This window comes from Rana temporaria, chromosome 6 (assembly GCF_905171775.1).
Source record: "Rana temporaria chromosome 6, aRanTem1.1, whole genome shotgun sequence".
Lineage (NCBI taxonomy): Eukaryota > Metazoa > Chordata > Amphibia > Anura > Ranidae > Rana > Rana temporaria.
In genome coordinates this window covers 102,904,276-102,924,593 of record NC_053494.1, presented here as the reverse complement: position 1 = coordinate 102,924,593, position 20,318 = coordinate 102,904,276, and the positions used below count along the sequence as shown (strand labels likewise).

At 43.4% G+C, this 20,318-nt stretch overlaps 1 protein-coding gene across 1 annotated transcript in view; it reads left to right on the top strand.

Annotated features, from left to right (window-relative positions):
* The window catches only part of DNAH7 (dynein axonemal heavy chain 7), a 438,794-nt gene that overhangs the window by 65,720 nt on the left and 352,756 nt on the right, over nt 1-20,318 (top strand). The window contains exons 12-13 of the mRNA XM_040357086.1: nt 3,596-3,865; nt 17,957-18,084. Coding sequence (XP_040213020.1) covers nt 3,596-3,865; nt 17,957-18,084 — 398 coding nt within the window. The remainder of the gene's footprint in view (nt 1-3,595; nt 3,866-17,956; nt 18,085-20,318) is intronic.

Sequence of the window (20,318 nt, the reverse complement as noted above, 5' to 3'; positions counted from 1 at the left end):
TAAGCTTAGAAAAAAATGTAATTGAACAAAGTGACAAGCATTACTCAGGGATGCTAACCAGGCACAACATCCATACTATCTAGTATTGTAAATGTATGCATAATTGCCCTGCTAGGTTCAAAGCATCCAGCATGACTGGCTCTAAGATACTTAGGTGACTATCGACAACACCGGCTTAGTGCTGTCAGTTTAGGCTTTACTCTAGGCTTTTCTTCTTTAGGTTTTCCAGGTCTGAAGTTTATTAAACAGGTATAGTTGTCTTTTGGCTTCTTTATCCATTTACAGTGGGGTAAATAAAAAACAAAAACACCCCCTGGCTCTCTAACTTCATAAAAAAAAAAAAAAATTATTAGTTCCAGGACCAGTGGTGGCTGGTGCTCAAATTTTTGTTTTGGGGGGCGCAAAGAAACTGAAAAATTCTGAAAAAAAAACATCAATTGCAGCCTCACTGTGCCCATCAAACGCAGCCACTGTACCATCAAACGCAGCCACTGTACCCATCAAACGCAGCCACTGTGCCCCAAATGCTTCCACTGTGCCATCAAACGCAGCCACTGTGCCCTCCAAATGCTGCCACTGTGCCCTCAAATGCTGCCACTGTTCCCCAAATGCTGCCACTGTGCCCATCCAACGCTGCCACTGTGCCCCAAATGCTTCCATTGTGCCCCAAATGCTACCACTGTGCCAATTAAATGCTGTAACTCTAACCCCACCTGCCCGCCATCTGCCCGGCACTTACCCAATCTCGGTGGGGCAGCGGGTGACGGAGGCGAGCGGTGTCTGGTGTCCTCCATGCTCTTCCTCGATGTCTTCTCCCACCCGCTCCTTTCTTCCTCTCCTATGATTGGACACCTGATAGGCATCCAATCACAGCGCCTGTTGTTTCAGCCAAGGTGACAGGTAACAGACCCGAGCACCTGATTGGCGGAGAGGCAGTCCAGTGTTAGGAAAGCAAACATTCACACCTTTTTTGATGCCTAATAGAGCCTATGGCTCTAATCAGGTGCTTCAAAAAAATACCTAACCACTGTAATTCAGGTGCCGAAAAGGGGGGCGGGCGCCTGAATAGGGGGTGTCAGCGGCGACCATAGATAGATTCATACAATGCATGACTCTATCTATTGGTGATAGAGGGGGTGGATGGAGAGAGGGGGCGGTACCCGTGCGCCCTTATGGACGCACTGCCACTGTCCAGGAGTGTTAGAGAAAACGTATTTAATGTTAGGATCAAAGTATCCTACATCTGAACATTGCTGTGCAGTGAAGATTCAGAACACGTTTGCAGTGTAATAATTTGCAAAATGGGTTATACTTTTGTTTGAGTAAGCATGTTGTTATTACGAATCAATAGGAATAATTGTAACAATTGTTTGTTGACAACAGAGAATAGCAGATGGTAATATTTCATTATTAAACTGTGCTGGTTTAAAAGTAATTTACTTAAATTATCAAATCATGTGAAGAGCATATGCACATGACTGGTCATGCAAAGTTGAGAGGAATCAGTTTTTTACATGACTGGATATTTAAAGTGCATATTTACTTTACTTTACTTTTTGAGTGAAAATTTTTGCAACTCAGTCACAGTGGGGGGATTTACTAAAATGGGAGCATGCAAAAGCTGGTGCAGCTTCCAGATTTTGTTTTAAAGCTTAATTGAACAAGTTAAAGTTTGAAGCTGATTGGCTACCATGCATGACTGCACCAGATTCTGAGTGCTCCAGTTCAGTAAATCTCTCCAATGTGTGTAGTATTTGTCAGTTTTTTTGTGGGCCATTTACTATTCTTGATCAAAACATGGAGGCTGCTATTGCATTTTGCACATGCTAGTTGCCTGGCTGTCCTGCTGGCCTTTTATCTTCAATAATTTGAGTCTCTAACATACATGGTAGAACAAATGTACAGCTAAGAACGTTTAGCCTATTTTTCTGGAATGCCTACTTGGTTCAAGTCAGTAATTTAGAAAATAGTAAAACCAGCTTCATAAGCATCATAACAGCCAGAAAGCTAGCATTATAAGAAGGAAATCACAACACAATTTATCTTAGGTAAAGTTTAGTTAAAATAAAGTATCGTTTCTTTTTTTTTTTTTTAAATAACAAACATGTTATACTGTACTTACCTCCTATGTGCAGTTGGTTTTGTACAGAGCAGCCCGGATCCTCCTCTTCTCGGATCCCTCTTCGCTGCTCCGGCCCCTCCCTCCTATAGAGTGCCCCCACAGCCAGCAATATCCATTCAGACACAAAGCCCTGTCCCATCCCCACCCCCTCTCTCCTAATTGGCTAACTGACTTTAATTGACAGCCATGGGAACCAATGGCGCCGCTGCTTTGTCTCATCCAATCAGGAGTGTCCTGTATGGCTTAGAACAAAAAGTACCTAATGGGAAACCTCAAGGTATGGGTATCCTGTAGGTAACAAGGGGCTACTATAGGTAAGAAGGGCTATACACGTGGTTAAGAAATTTATCAAAGTTATTTAATGTTGAAAAAAGTCGCTACAAAACATAAATTACATAGCAGTAAAAAATTGCATACACAAAGGTGTATGCAAATTAATTTCTCTTTTCTATTTTCAAGCATTGCGGCAATTTTGTTCCTCCTTGTTCCCCATATATCAGCCTTCTGCTTCCTTCCCCGCAGGATCACATCTGCTGTTTTGTTCCGGAGTAATTATTGGTATTTAACCTTTTTTATAATCACTATTAACTCGGGTTTTCCGACCGGAAATTACAGCAGCTGTGATTATTTTCACGTCCGGACTGTTTGTCTATATATGTTGTATGTTCGTCACTGTCTTCCATGTATGTCTAATTTTTGCACATAGTATCCCCTACTAGTGCACAATTGTTCATTCGTTTAGCTCTATCACATGCAAATGAATTTGCATACACCTTTGTGTATGCAATTTTTTACTGCTATGTAATTTATGTTTTGTAGCGACTTTTTTCAACATTAAATAACTTTGATAAATTTTTTAACCACGTGTATAGCCATTCTTACCTATAGTAGCCCCTTGTTACCTACAGAATACCCATACCTTGAGGTTTCCCATTAGGTACTTTTTGTTTTTTGTGCTGATATTTTGGCTACGGTAAAGACCCCTCATTTGAGGGAGTGCCTACTCAGGTTAGTCGCCACTACACAGTAGCAGTTTGCTCTGCATGGGATACACTGTTCTTTTTCTTTTTGCTGTATGACTTAGACTCTCGTGAACATTGCTGGAGAGAGAAGGGGCTCAATTAAGTAATTAGGGGGGTGCTGGGGTTGCTATACACAAAAGTTTTTTTTTATCTTAATGCATAGAATGCATTAAGATAATAAAAACGATCTGCCTTTACAACCCCTTTAAATACACTCCAGTTGACTGTTTGTTTCAAGTAACCTGAAACTGTGAACTGTAGACAACAAAACTGCTTGAATGTTGTGTCTACTCACTGACTTTACTTTCTTTCTAGTGCTTCATTAGCAATTTACAGTCAATTGATACATATTACAAGGACCTACTCATAATTTGGCATTGCAAAGTGCAATAAGTTACATGTTGATTTTCTTTCATTTCACCATATCAACTATTCCTTATCATCCAATCAGGACGATCTGTCAAAAACAACTTTAAGGCCAGTCATCCTAGAGGACGTTTTGGAAAATCACAAAAGAAAAGTAAAAGAATTTGTTGCTTTGGAAAGTTTTTTGCCAAAAGAACACTTAAAAATATATGACAAATACAACCTTCTGATAACCAACCAAGCAGATTTAGATGTTGATCACTTTTTGGCTGAGGAACATACATTTGAGGAAATAATGAGAGAGGCCCTAAAGTATCAAAAGCTTACAGATGAAATCCAGTACAGTTCAAGAAAGGTAAATAATTATTCTATTGAATGCTAGCAAAAGTGTTCCAGTTTTTTAAACATCACAAATGTTATAAAAACTTTATTAATGTAGATGGTTGAAATGTCCTTTTTGTTTTTCTTTAGGAAAGATAAAGATATGGAATACGTGTAGATTAAGTGTATAGTACTGATAATGTGTTAGTATGTGTTTGAATGTTAAGATGGAATGGCAGCCAAATATATATATTTTTTTAAAAAAAATTGAAAGGGTTTTAATCTCTTTTAGGCTTTTATTTCTGTTTGTTACTGGTTGGCAGATTTCCAGATTGGAAGGTAGATAGATAAACAGACATGATTTTGTAACCCTATGGCCCCGTACTCACGACCAAACATGTCTGCTGAAACTGGTCCGCGGACCAGTTTCAGCGGACATGTTCGTTCGTGTGTAGGCAGTAACGGACAGGATTTCAGCAAACATTCGTCGGCCAGACCGTTTTCCAACGAACAACTGTTTCCTGGTCTTGCTTTAAAACAGTCTGCTGGAATCGTGTCCGTCAGACATGTTCGGTCGTCTGTACACAAAAGCAGCGTACAAAAACCCCGCGCATGCTCAGTCCAAATGAGGAGACGGGAGCGCTCGTTCAGGTAAAACTCGCGTTTGTTTGGGATATGGCACATTCGTCATTAGAAACCTTTTATTCTAGCAAGAGAACAATGTCTTAAAAAGGCGCACTAAACCACATTTTCTTGCCTCGTTTTATTAATTCTTCTCTTGCTAGAATAACCCCGTTCTCTTGCTGATGCAATTTCAATAGAGTTGTCCCATACAGAAATGTCACATTTCTTGCTTGTGATGTAATCCTTTAATAATGTTTTCTATGCCAGACGTGTGTTTTGGTTGGTGGTCCTCCATAATTTATAGTAGTCATTTTTGTAAAGGAATGTGCATATTTTTTGGTTTTTTGTTGTTTCTAGTTATGTCACCATTTAGTTTAATTTTTTTTAACATGTTTTTTTTTTTTTTTGGTTTTTTTTTGTGTTTCATTTGAGAATATTAAACCATGTTGGCACACCAAATGTCCCCCCCCCCCCAAGGAGTGTGTCCTTTGTAAATGACCCATTGTATATTTATTAACCTGCCTGGCGGTCTTCCCGAGTCTGACTCGGGGTTAGATTTTCCTGCTGCGAGCGGAAACCCCGAGTCAGACTCGGGCTTGCCTCGCTAGATCCACAGGCACAAGTTACTTACCTTGTCCCTGGATCCAGCGATGCCACCGCGCTGTGTGAGCGAGTGGGACCTCGCTCGATTCACACAGTGCCTCCGTGTGACGCCGATCTCCGTTCCCTGCGACGTTACGACGCACGGGGACGGAGAACGGCGCCAAATTCAAAAAAGTAAACAAACACCTTACATACAGTATACTGTAATCTTATAGATTACAGTACTGTATGTAAAAAAAACACACCCCCCCTGTCCCTAGTGGTCTGTCCTGTGTCATGCATGTCATTTTATATAATAAAAACGTTTCTTTCTCCCTGCAAACTGTAGATTGTCCATAGCAACCAAAAGTGTCCCTTTATGTCAAAAATAGTTTTAGATCAGCTAAAAAACAGCGATAATAAATTATAATCACTTGTAGAATTGTGCGATAGCGATTTGTGGGGAAATTCGTCATAAAAAAAAAAAAATAATGACAGCAACAATTCTGCAACTGAGCAAATTTCAGTGATTTTGATTTGATTACATTATTGAATAATTTTTATTATAATTATATTATTATTTGTTATAATTATTTATAATTATTTATTATATTATAATTTATAATTTTGTTTTTAAAAAAATGTCATACCTGGGATGCCTATTAGAATCTTGTTTGGTCAGATTTAAGTGAGTTATTTCTAAAAATTACAGACCTACAATATAAAACGCCAAATTTCCTTGCAAATAATGGTACCGCTTTTAGCATGTTTTTTCTGACAGAATCATACCGCCAGGGAGGTTAAAGGTTTGCTGCCTAATAATCCCCACAGTATAACAAACAATAGACATGTTTTCAAATGAAAGCAAAAAGCCTTTTATTTAGGCAAATGTCATCACAAAAAATAAACAGAACGGCAGCACTAGAATAGATAGCAAACTATATGCAAACTTGCATTTCCAACATGGTGAAGGATAAACTTCCAAGCCTCAGGAGCCAAACCCAAAAATATGAAGCAGCAGCACAGAAACAAAGGAACCCAAACTGTGGTAGTCCAAACAATATGTCCTTTATGTGGAAGGAAATGGAAGGCAGAGAATCAACGTTTCCTCCTCTTTCCAGCCTTCCCTCCAGGCAGCCTTCCAGCGGATCTAACACGGGGTCTTGCAGGTGGGGTCGATGTGGCAGCAGGAGGATGGTGTTCCGCAAGCCGGGCCGGGTCACATAGCCCAGTGTCTGGGGTCAGCAGGCCCTTCTGCATCCACCAAAGGACCTGGTTCATCAGGGCCTTTGCCAGTCTTCTCTGGTCCTCCTCCCCTTCATTCAAATCGTGGGCCAATGAGGCACTGAAGGCCTCTGTGGGGTTGAGGGGGGCCCTCATGATGGCGCTTGCCTCCTGTATCATGCGGAGGCTTGCCTCCTCCACAGGCCTCAACTGCCTCCTTCGGCCTGATGGCCTCACCTGGGGGGGAGAAGACTGGCTGGTGGTGGTTCTCCTGGCCGGGGGGACCTGCTGCAGGCCACTGGGCCCAGCCTCCTCCTGGCTGCCACTGACCCCGGCCTCCTCCTGGCTGCCACTGACCCCGGCCTCCTCCTGGCTGACAGAGACGTGAGGATCTGCCACCTCCTGGCTGATCTCTTCTTCCTGTGTGGAAAAAAAAGGACATTTTTTACAATTTCGCTAAATAAAACCACACTCATTTTCATGTTTTTCGTTTAGTATTTTCTGTTCATTATTACTTGAATACACTCTACTTCTGACCCCTGCAGTTGTCATCCCTGACACCTATTTGTCTGTACACCTTTTTTTTTGCTTTTTCCCAGCTTGGCTTTTCTTTTACAATATCAAATCATTAATCCACCAAGAATTATTTACGCCAGAAATATAGAGGAAACTACTATACCTCCTCATCGAAGGGTGGCAGATCTGCATCTCTGTCAGCCAGGCCCTCTTCCTCCGACTCTGCAGGGCTGTGGTCATCTGGGGAATGTCCGCTGGAAGGTAGCATGGAGGAAAGGTTGGAAGAAAGACTCGACATTGTTTTCCTGCCTTCCATTTCGTCCCGCAAAAAAGCCATCTGTTTATAATACCACAGTTTGGGTTCCTTTGCTTGTGTTGCTGCTGCTCCCGATTTTTTGCTTTTATTAGCTTTGTATGCTCTCCTGTATGTGCTTCTGAGGTTGGCAAGTTTATCCTTCACCATGTTGGCAGTGCATCCTGGCACCCATGTTTGCATATAGTTTGCTAGCTCTTCTAGTGCTGCCGCTCGTACATCTTTATTGCAATATAACGCGTGTTTGGAATTCCACAGGATGGGCGTGTCCTGATATTTTTGAAGTAAGGCCTCTATAGCTTCCTTTGTTTGTAGGAGGTCCATTTCACTTTTTGAAAAATGATATTTCTTTTTGAGTCTAGATTCGCAAAACATAAACCAAAGAAAAATAAATATTCAAAAGGATCAGCGTTGACCTTGATATAATATGTGTCTTCAAATTTATTACCTATATCTAATTACAAACACAGTCTCTCTTGTTTAAACAATGATTGGCAGCTCGGCCGCATTGGTTGTACCAAACATTGATTTGCTAGATGCAGAGCCATTGTTAACATTGCAGTAAATATTTTTAATATAGAAAAATAAACAATGCTTACAAATGACAGTATTCATCTAGGCACTCTTTCATGTGTAAATCTCATGCCCCTGACAATGGATGACATAAAAGACACTTCCTAATGACCTCTGTACAACCAACACTTGAACAATACTTTGCCTGATCTGAATACACCATTCAAAAACTTGTCAATGAGGTACAGCATTGTTCACATCTCTATTTTGTGAGTTGTCCAAAAGCATTTGGATACCAAAATAACATTGTGGTACCCCATAGACAGAATAGCTTAAAAAGGGTGCAACTAACAGCCCAAACCCCCATCCCATGTGTCTACATTTTCCAGGCCTCTGCTGATCCCATTTTTAATTTCCTTACCTTCCTGTCTCTCGCTCCTCGTTTCTCACGCTCGCCTAATTACCGCGTAAGATGCGTAATCACGGCGTGCACCTTTTAAACACTCCGCGTATTTATTAAACCCCGCCCTCGTCACCTTTGCTAGGCCCCTAATCAATGAGTTTAGGAAATATGGCGTTAACTGTGTATGTTCAGGATGCGATCGAAGATTCTCCGCGTAACCTACGTAAACACGTTGTTTGCATTCTCTACACTCCGCGTATGTATTAAACGCCGCCCTCTTCTCCGCCCATGGCGTAAGAATTCATCTTTTCCACGCCCATAATCTCTGTGGGAAAGGAAAGATGGCGATGTCACACGAGCGGGCACGATGCTCTCATGCCACAAGTGAAGGGACAGAGGCAGGGACGTCCCGATCAAGGCCAAGAAGATACAAAGCCACTAATATGCGGTTCCATGAAATGGTGGAGTTAGTTTACATCATGCGAAAGAAGGACTATGATGGTGAATTAGGGCCATACAAGACCCCTAACCGCCGAAAGGCACATATTATGGACAAGGTGGCGAGGAGAATGCAGAGGATGTTTGGGATCACCAGGTCCAAGGAACAGCTGAGGAAACGCTGGTCAGACTTAAAATTGAGGGAGCCACATCAGATGAAGAAGATCCTTAAAATTCTGCGTAAAAGTAAGTAAATATATATTGGGGTTGGGGGGGGGGGGTGGGTGATTGTCTGCAATAATGTGTTGCCATGTATATTTCACCATCTGCCTCCTTGGCCTGCTTGTAATTTTAAAGACATGTTGTCATTTATTTTTTATGACATAAATACCTACATATTTACAAATAGTGTTCTTATTAAACCACGTAACATCACATAGTTTCTCCGAAAGGCTCGGTTATTCCAGGAACAACACACCTGGACATGGCTCACTGGCCAAAAACTTTGTTTGTAAACATTGTGTAAAAGCTAGTTCTAAAAAATAAAATTAGGAGAATGGGAAAGGCAAACAGGATTCATTCTAAAAACAGTGGGAATAAAGCAGATGTTTTCACATCTGCAATGCAGAGCACCTGTGTCTCCCCAAATCAAAAATGGGTTTTGGTAGGGTCTCCCAGAAATACTGTTTAGGGGGGACATCCATGTGTGTCACTTTGCTAAAAAGGGGCAGGATCAGAGCTTGCCATAGAAGTAATTCCAAAATGTAGGTTTGGTGAAAGATAAAAGTAACTAAATGAAAGCATCTTCTAAGCAATGTGTGCGATTTATGCTCTCCAATATCTGTGTGCTGATGAGTCTACATTTTTATATTTTTATTTCAGGGGAAAGAAGTTGCCAGCATTTGGAGGAGGCAGAGAGGGCCAGACAAGGCCAAAATCTTCCATCTCAACATGTGGAGGAGGAGGAGGATGTGGAAGGAGAAGAGGATGTGGAAGGAGAAGAGGATGTGGAAGGAGAAGAGGATGTGGAAGGAGAAGAGGATGTGGAAGGAGAGGAGGAAGGAAGAAAGGAGGAAGGAAGAGAGGAGGAAGAAGTAATTTTGGACTTAGAATTTATAGCAGATGAAGGGCAAGTGGCGGAAGAACAATTTGGCGAATTGAAAGAAGGTGGATTGATGGATGAAGGAGGAGTCCAAGATGATGGGGAAGTGGTGGAAGAAGGAGGAGTGATAGAAGATGATGGGGAGGTGGTGGAAGAAGGAGGAGTGATAGAAGATGTCGAAGAGGTGGAAAGGAGAAGCCCATCAGGTCAGTGTCACCCTAGCTTGATTAAAAAAAACATATGTAGATAGGCCTCATCGAAAAATAATTTTTGAAATGACCATTTTTTTTTTTTTTTTAGGGGAGGAGGATGGTGTGCCAATATTTTCACGTGCAAGTGCTGCTATAATTATTCAGCAGGTAATGGAGTGCAGCACTGAAATGCACAATATGCGTGAAAGGATGGTTGTCATGGAAGAGAATTTAACAAATGTCCTTTTGGAATGCTGCACGGAAATGGACAATATGCGGCAAAGAATGATGGTCATCGAATCTAATTTTAAAAATATTATTGACATGATGGGCCGTGTCAAAGACTGAAACACCCCCCGCCCATCCCCCGCCCCCACAAACATTTTTACTGTTTTAATAATGAATACGCCAAAATTTGAAGATACACACACAGTGTGCCAACATGTGCTATCTGCCATCACAGAATATCTAGTGTCTGTGCTTTGTGGGTCCAACCCCCTCCTCCATCCTCAAGTAGTTGAGAGGAAGGGTTTGCTCCCACAGAACACAGACATTGATCACCCATGATGTCAGATAGCACATGTGGCCATTTGTCTGTTGAACCAATGACATTTGGCGAATTGCCACTGAATGTGTGTATCTTCAAATTTTGGCGTGTTCCAGTGTGAAAGCACACCATGACTGACTGCTGTTGTGAGTTTTTATATTTTTATAATTGTATTTTTTTACTTTTTGACCATGTTGAACATTTTTGGATACTATAAAGTTTAGACCATAAAGAATAAACACCGAAAAAAAAATAAAAATATATATATATCGAATTATAAATCTCTCTAATCACTGAATTTAGTGAAGTCGAGATTTGACTCCTAAATCTCCACAACAAATATTCGTATTGAAAAACACACCAAAAAACAAAAAATATTTTAAAAAAATATTGGTTTTTGTGCATAAAAAATATGCCGAGAAGAAAAAATACTAAGGCGGTAAACACCCCACCAAAAATATTCTATATATATATATATATGTGTAAACAATAAATCTAACTATATTTGATAAACAAAAATGTGAACTTGTTAAAAAATGTATAATCTGCATAATATTTTTGGTTGAATTACCTGAAAAAAAAAAATAAACAAAAAAATTTTTTGTAGACTCCTAAGTACAAAAGCAGGGAGTAATGAAAAAAATATAAAATAATTTTTGGGGTCATGAACAAGCAAAAATTAAAAAAATTGACCTCAAAATTTACAAATGGAGTTGCTTCTTATTTCTAGAGTCAATACCCTGTTTGTAGATGAGTGAATACTGTGCAAAATGTGGTTATTTACTAAAAGTGGAGAAATCAATTATGCAGTAAAATTGAAGAAGTTAGTTAGAGAACCAGGAAGACAGATAAAAAGAGAAAAAGCATTAATGACAAACAACTGTATAAAGTCCAATGGTCTAATTATTTATTATTTGAGAGAATATTCCTTTCTTTGGGGGCCGAATTAGAAAGAAATATGATCTGGCATAGCAATGGCCCCCCGACCCATGAAGTACTCAACATATTTGTCGCGTACCTCACGAGCTGATTGGGGGGCCAAGCCAGCGCGACCAGTGTCCAGCCCGGGAAGGGGATCTGAGGGTAGTCTTGCCTCAGAACCGATGTCGGGTAGGTACGTCTGGGAGTGCCTGCGTAAAAAGTTGTGCAAAATGCAGCAGGCAAATACAACGGTGTCCAATTTATATTCCGCCAGATGTATCGATGTCCTGAACAGGCGGAACCGGTTGGTGAGTATCCCAAAGGCATTCTCGACTACCCTCCGAGCCCTGGCCAACCGAAAATTAAACACACTCCTCTCTGAGGTGAGGGTCCTCTGGGGAAAAGGCCGCATGAGGTGAGGACCAAGCCCGAAAGCCTCGTCCGCTAGGAACACAAACGGAAGTCCTTCCACATTATCTTCATCTGGTGGCAATGCCAGACCACCAGCTTGGAGACGATCATAGAAATCAGTCCGTGCGAACACTCCCCCATCAGACATCCGGCCATTCTTCCCCACGTCCACATATAGAAACTCATACTGTGCCGACACCACCGCCATCAACACAATACTATGATAACCCTTGTAATTATAATAGTAGGACCCCGAGTGGGGTGGGGGCACAATGCGGACGTGTTTCCCATCTATTGCTCCACCGCAGTTTGGAAAATCCCACCGCTGGGCAAATTGGGAAGCCACAGACTGCCATTCCTGTGGTGTGGAGGGTAGCTGTGGGGACAAACAAAAAAAGAGATTTAGTACTTTGGAACAAAAACATCCTACAAGCATCCTTGTGACACTTCAAAGTATTAAAATTGCATTAGAAAAATGTGCATGGCGAATTTGGGAAATTAAATATATAGGGCCACTTCATTAAGAGACTCCACAGCCCTCTGATGGGGACAATAAAAGTTTGAAGGGGGGGGGGGACACAAAAACCAAAAAGTCCTGTTTTAAAAAATGGCAAGGTGGGTTTGTCCCTAGGATAGCATGCTGGACAGGTTAATATTGGGTAAGGGACAAATATGCAGGTAGGTCAAGAATAAAACATGTAAAGCTTATATCAACATGCATAGGGAGAAAAGGGAACGTTAGTTAAACACACAGCATATCTGGGAAATTAAAAATAAAGTTAGTTAGCAACATTATTACAGCAAGGAAACTTACCTTAATATACTCCTCATGCATAACTTTGATGATGGCAGCACACGTGTCCGGTATGATGACCCCAAGCGCCTGCGGAGAGATGCCTGTTGAGAACTTGAGGTCCTGCAGGCTCCTCCCAGTCGCCAGGTACCGCAACGTGGCAATAAGCCTCTGCTCGGCCGTGATGGCTTGGCGCATCACAGTGTCCTGCCTCGTGATATAGGGGGACAGAAGTTCCAGCAGACTGTTGAATACGGGGTCCGTCATGCGGAGAAAATTCCTAAAGTCATTAGGATTATTCTCCTGGAGTTCCCTAAGCAGAGGCATATGTGAGAACTGGTCACGCTGGCGCAACCAATTCTTGGTCCAGAAACGCCTCCGCCCCCTGTTTCTGGCCAAAGTACTGGAAAAATGAACATATCCAGCAGCCATCCCATAAACAGCACCAACTCGCGAAAATTGACGCTGCTGCTCCATCATGGCTTCAAACCGGCCGGCTGGTCAGTCAAGAACACACTCAAACAGAAAGCACTCGCAAATCCAGCACTACCTGCGACAAACGCGTGACAAACAGATACGAGCGCACAGGATGCAACTGCTAAAGCAGAAACAACCTGCTAGCCTATAGCCGAATGACAACTACGTTACCGCAAGCACACGCACTGAACCCGTGAATACACGCTGTCAAAGCCTGGAGACCGAGAAGCGCGAATCAGCTCTAACCAAACCTTCACTAACACGAGCAAACCCGTAACTAGCAAAAGAGGAACAGAGGGCGGCGCCATTATGTTTGGTCTTCCCCTTTATAGTGACGTCGTACGTAGTTTACGTGCACGCGTTCCGGTACGCTGGTCCGCTGGTGTGTACAAGCCAGCGGAACCAAACAAAAATCAGCCTTGTACGCCGGAAACTGTCCGGCAGACAGTTTCCAGCGCACAGATCCGGTCGTGAGTACAAGGCCTATAAGTCATAGAACATAATCTGCAAATATAGCTGCGCCTTTTTAAAATAACCCATATATGCATACCTGCTGAAGGAAAAGTCAGTATAGTTTTTTTTTATTTTCATAAAAACAAAAGAAAAACAAACGTACAAACAGTAAGCAGTGGATACAGAAACACTATGGAAGCATCAAAGTAGATGGTACATAGTAAGTACAATTTCCTTCAACCAGGAGGGTGGAGAGGGTAGGAGAGAGAGGGTGAATACATTAGTATACAATAAACGCAACTCTTTTATCCTATACCTGGGATTAGTGCTAACTTCATTAGAAGGGGTATATGAAAATGAGAGACAATAGGAACGAAGGCCGTTGGTCAGTGGGTGTGCAGGGACCCCCTGTCAATGAGGTGTCCCTGGTGGCCCAAAAGTGAACTAGGGGATAACAAGCATGGGGATCTGGGGGGGAGGGGGGGAGAATTTCATCTATAGGTAGTGCGTTGTGCCCGACTAAGCAGTTCCGTGGTCATCATTGTAAACTCCAAACCCTACTCCAGGGGCAGCTGTTCCTCATGAACCCAGGGGCCCCATATTTTAGCGATTTTTTTGGGGCAGTTACGGCCTAAGTAGGTCAGTTTGTACAAATGTAGGGCCTTGTTTATGAGAGTTTGCCATTGCTGTATTGTCGGCTGGGAGCTCCCCTTCCATTGTAGCAGAATCACCTTTTTGGCATAGAAGGCCGCGTAAAACACAAATAGTTTCTTGGATTGGGAAGCAGCCAGGGTGTCTAATATCCCAAGTAGCAGTGGTATCGGATCACAGGGAACTTTCAGTTTACCAACAGAGTTAACAACACTGACTACACCCATACAGAAGTTCTGTATATGCTGGCAAAACCAAACAATATGGAAGAAGGAACCCACCTCTAAAGTGCATTTGAGGCAAACCGGGCTGCTGTTCGGGTATTTTCTAGCTAGGCGTTGAGGGGAGAAATATGCTCTGTGCAAAAATTTGAGCTGAATAAATCTGTCTCTGGCAGATATCACCAGAGAGAGAGATATTGCTGAATGCCCTCCTCCCAGTCATCATTATCCAGCATGGGTATATCCATCTGCCACACCGAGAATAACTGCGAGACCTTAGAGGTATTCAGTCCCACCAATACTGAATAAAGGGTGGAGAGGGGCTTAGTCTCATCCACTGCACTCAGCAGTCGCTCGACTCCAGTGGTCTCCAGCACAGGAGATACAGGGAACTGGGACAATAAGCATGGCGGAGTTGCAGGCACCGAAAAACATATGGTTAGGTAGTCCTTTCTGCTACTTTAGAACATCAAATGTGGCAAGGCCATCAGGGGACATTACATCAGAGAGAGTCTTAATTCCACACCGAGCCCATAGCACAGGATCCGGGATAGTATAGTGAGGCAACCGCAGATTCCCCCACAGCGGAGTGTAAGGGGACCAGCCGCAGGGCTTCTAAACCTTAGTCCTGAGACTCTCCCATACCCTTAGAGTAGTTCTCATCGAGGGGGTTATATTGGGATTCGACCTGTGTCCTCGATGCATTAGGTTTCGCAGCTCGGAGTATGACCCGAGCAGCGCCGCCTCAAATGTTGATGCAGGGTTGGACGGTTCCTCTGCCAGCCACCATCTCAATGTAACCAGGACCACTGCCCAATAATATTTGAGAAAGCATGGTAGGCCGAGGCCCCCCAGCAATACGGGCAATTGAAGAGTGGACTTGGCAATTCCCGGGATGCTACCATTCCAAATGAAGGCGGTGATCAGGCTATCCAGTTTTTTAAAGAATGCATTAGGAATATATACCAGGGTTTGTCTAAAAATGTAAAGAAATTTAGGCAGCACTGACATTTTGATGAGGTTAACCCTTCCTACCAGGGTAAGGGGCAGTGTTTTCCAGGCAGCGCATTTCTGAGTCAGGAGGGACAGCACCGGGTTAAGTTAAGAGGGATGAACTGCGCTAAGTCCCTATATATCTCCACTCCTAAGTACCTAAATTGCAAGACCCTTTGTAGAGGGGTATCTGCTGGTATCGAAGCCTCCTCTGGGTGCAACACAAAGACCACAGATTTGCTTTAGTTAATGCAGATGCCAGAGTATCTGCTAAAGGTGTTTATAAGGGATAAGGCCGCCCCCAGGGAATTCAAATCATTCCTAAGGTACAACAGGGTGTCATAGAGGGATATTTTTTCTTGAATAGACCCGATCGGTATACCGTTAACTAGGGGGGAAGACCGCAAGAGGATCGCCATGGGTTCTATGGCCAACGCAAAAAGGGCAGGCAACAGTGGGCAGCCCTGTCTGGTGCCTCGTCGAAGCCGGAAAGGTGGTAAGAGAGTTGACCCAGTGCAAACTCTAGCCTGCAGTGACCTATAGAGAGCCTGTACCCAGAAGATACATTTAGGGCCAAAAACAAAACGATGCAGGACCTCCCTAAGGTAATTCCTTTCCACCGAATCAAATGCTTTCTCTGCGTCTAGGGAGGCCACTGCATTGAATTGGCTGAGAGAGTCCCTGGTGCCCATAACCGTATAGAGTCTGCGGAGATTTACGTTGGTCCCCTTGCCTGGCATGAACCCTGTCTGATCTTCATGGATTAGGGTGAGAATTACTTCATTGAGTCTTCTAGCTAAACCTTAGTGAGAATTTTGGCATCATCATTGAGCAGAGATATGGGGCAGTAAGAGGTTCAGAGTTTCCGGGTCCTTACCATGTTTAGGAATGACAACCACGGTTGCCTCCGCAATAGAGGGAGATTAGTGTCTCTAAGGGTTTCCACTATCATCTCATGCAGTTTGGGTGTCAACTGTTCCCCGAACTGCCGATAGAATTCCGGGGGTAGGCCATCAACTCCTGGGGTCTTGCCCGCCTGAAGCTCGCCCAGGGCTGCCTGTACCTCTTCCAGGGTAATGGCGATATCTAAATGCGTTCGAGCTTCATCACTGAGGGTGGAAAAGGCTAGTTGTCCAAGGAAGGAATTAAATTCCTCTCCCGAATAATCTGCCTTGGAGGAGTAGAGGGCACTATAGTACGAGGCGAAGCATGCATTAATGGCCACCAGATCGGTAACCAGTGCCCTATCTGCAGCTCTTATGCGAGCAATAGCATGTACGGGTTGTTGTTCTCTAGCTAGCCAAGCCAGCAGATGACCTGTTTTTTCCCCCTGTTCAAAAATGCGATGTGTTTGCGTCAATTTTTGTTTTTTGGCCCCTGCCACTCGCAGGAGCATTACCTCACTGTAGGCCGCTTGTATATCTAGAAGGGTGATTGGTTTTTGGGTCAGAACATACTGAGATTCTAGACATTGGGCCTTGGCTTCAGCCCCCTTTATGGATATTTTGGCGTCAAACCTAGTATAGGAGATAGAGGATTGGTAGCATCCCCGGATATACGCCTTGAAGGCATCCCATCCAATATGTAAGGTACATTGGATAGAAGAGGATCCTGGACTGCCGCACTCCTTAAAGCGATGCAGTCAAAATGAAGTGACCAACAGGAGAAAGGTGGCTGACATTTCACATCATGTGATGCTTACTTATAGCTCATACATATTATGTAAGGTAGTTGATCGCGCATTTGATAGCATTTGATAGCCAGAAGTCAGAGATACACTTGGAGATCTCAGCTTCAATCCTTCTCCATTGAGAACATTTCTTTAGTTGTGCTCACTGCCTTTAACGCAACCTGTGAATGGAGAATGGTCTGATGATTCACAGAATTCTCTCCCCCTTTCACAGATTATGTTAAAGGGAATAAAAGCAGTTTATTAACTTTTCTTAATGGATGTGAGTAGAAGTGGGGCAGGTACCTTTTGGGGAAATTTTTTATTGAATTCAGCCTACAGACTCAAAGCCAGTGGCAGCCGGTGCTTAAAATTTTGGGGGGTGTCAAACAAACCCCCCCACTCGGAAAGCCAACACTGCTACACCCCCTCTCCGTGGGAGAAGGATGGGAAGGCGGCCTTACCTTAGGAGATGATGAGGGGTAGGGCTGCTGCTCCTTGCTCCAGCCGAAGGAAGAGCCGGGGCTTCTCCTCCCGGCCGAACAGACGTTGCTTCTCCTCCCAGGCGTACAGGAAGTGGGTCCTGAGACCTGATTGGCCAGGAGTTCTAAGACTCCCTGGTCAAACGGGCCTTAGGACCCGCTTCCTGATTGGCCGGGAGGAGCATCAGGAAGAATAGGGAATATTAATTTGCTATTGTCACACAACTAGGTGGGCTCAGGGCACAGTGATCAGCACCTGAGCCCACCCTTTTTTAAAGCCAATTAGAGCCTCAGGCTCTAATTATGTGCTCCAAAAGGGGACCTGACACATAGATTAGAGGGGTGGTGCCCCTGCACCCTGCATTATGGGCCGCCACTACCCAAAGCTACTAACCCCCGTGTTGACCGAAAATTCGGAGATAGTAAGATCATATTGCAGTTGTTAAGATTTCTATACGATCCTGCTGCTTGTACAATGTAGGATATTTTTCATCACAGGTAAGTAAGATCAATAAAGCTGTAATATTATTTTTTTGCTGTTTGTGTGTACTGTAAAAGAGACATGAAAACACTAATTACACTAGCTTTTCTGTTTTCTCAGATTATTCGCTTAGGGATGTTTGAGCTCCACTGTGATGAATTAATCAGAGCTCTGGCCAAACGTTCAGAGGCTATTTGTGGAAAACTGATAGATAAAATGTTTAAAGATCACCGGGAGGCTAATAGAAGGTGAGATCTAAGCGGATGTTTATTTCAAAAAATAATTTTGGTGAACATTTTGGTTTTAATAAAGAATTTTCCATGTGATATCCTATTAATGAATCTATGCAGAAATGATTTTAGTGTGGAAATATTAGTAACTTTATATATATTTTAGCTTTATGCAATATTTCTGCAATGTTTATACAGTGAGAAAAATGCATTTTTTTTATGAAAGAAAAAAATGAAACATTCTTTTACAAATTCTGGTAAGACCCCGTTTACATGGAGTGGACTCGGTCAAGCTTATCTGCCTACTCAGCGGGGGATCTGTCTTCTATTCTCCAAGCAGGCGGATGACAGGTCCGCGTCCGCCCCGCTGATGCAGAGTGGACACAGACACAGCCCCCTCTTCTCTATTGGGCAGTCGAATGGAAACAGACCGCCTGGCCATTTCCATCGGATACCCTCCAATCCGATCTGCTAGTTGGATGGGGAATGGGATCCCCATCCTTATGTTTTTAGCAGACTGGACTGGACTGGATAGGATGCAGGCGGACACATGTCCGTTTACATCAGCCTCTCTATAGAGAACAATGGGTGGTCCGATTGGGCCTGCCTGAAAAGCGGACAGGCAGACCCGATCGGTCCGCTTGTGTGAAAGGGGCCTAAGGCCTTGTTCACACAGGGCATACACATCGTATCTTTACAGGGATGCACAGGTGTTTCATGCATCTCTGTGCAGACAGTTCCATAGATCTAATTTGGGATGTAGCAACTGCACGAACAGAGCTGTTGCTCCTAGTTTTACATCTATGTAAGTCTGTGTGCATTTTCCTGAGCGCACACTGTCTGTGTTCAGGCTATAGGAAAACAACAAGGAAAGAGGCGCCTCTGGGTGTAGTAGTTTAAAACAATTTTTATGGTAAAACATAGGTAATGGTCACTCACATTTTTGAAGTGACAAGTAGACATGTAGCAAATGTTCCCAAGGAGGGGAGAGGTGTCATCCGGCCGTCACTTTCATCCAGGGTCTGCTGGAGCGCTGTATGGGGAGGTTTCACTTCCACCGCTGATGGAGGGTAGCCGGCTGCGATGGAGGATCCTCAAACCAAGGCGTGGAGCCTTCTTCTCTCTCCTCTATCCTATCACTGCATCTCCTTTCCTTGTCTTTCCCCGCCACTCCCCCCTTGCACACTCCATTGCATTACATCCCCGTTTGCTCCGCCCCATCTCCTCCCCATTCGACCTCTCAAAACTAGTTACTCGTCCCTCCTCCCATATGCTTGAGAAAGGAGTGCGGCAGCCACGTCATTCGCTGCCTGACCACTCAGAAACACGTTGCATACCCGGTGACGCCATCACCTCTCGCCTGCTGTCCATCTGCGCTCCACGCCTCGGTTTGAGGATCCTCCATCGCAGCCGGCTACCCTCCATCAGCGGTGGAAGTGAAACCTCCCCATACAGCGCTCCAGCAGACCCTGGATGAAAGTGATCGCCGGATGACACCTCTCCTCTCCTTGGGAACATTTTCTACATGCCTACTTGTCACTTCAAAAATGTGAGTGACCATTACCTATGTTTTACCATTAAAATTGTTTTAAACTACTACACCCAGAGGCGCCTCTTCCCTTGTTGTTTTCCTATAGAATTGGAACATGGTTTCTGTTCCCCTCTGATGGCAGCCCTGAGAGTGTGTACCCTCATCAAAAACCTACAGACTCTTTTTACCTATCTTTTTTGTCAGTCAATGTAAATCATTACCTACTGACTTTGTCCATTTTTCTCATATGGTGCTGACTTGATACCTGAGGCATTGTTTTATTGCGCATTTTTTACTTGTGTTGTGTTCAGGCTATGCCTGTGCAGCCGTTGCATCCCAATTGACAAAAATGGAACTGCCTGTACGGGGATGCATGAAACACCTGTGCATCCTTTTGCAGGTAAACATGGCCCGCCACGGGCATACACTTTAGTGTGCCACATGTGAACGATGCTTAGTAGTAATTTAGCAGAAATGTTGCTAGTTATGTTGTGTTTATGTGCACCTTCAGATTTTTTGAGAAATGTGATTATTTAAATTTTTGTGTACGTTCAGTTTTCATAGTTTTGCAAAAAAGGCTTAAAGCGGAGTTCCGGCCACAATTTCACTTTTGAAATATAAATACCCCTGTAATACACAAGCTTAATGTATTCTAGTAAAGTTAGTCTGTAAACTAAGGTCAGTTTTGTGAGGTTGTTACAGCATTTAGACACTTTATAAA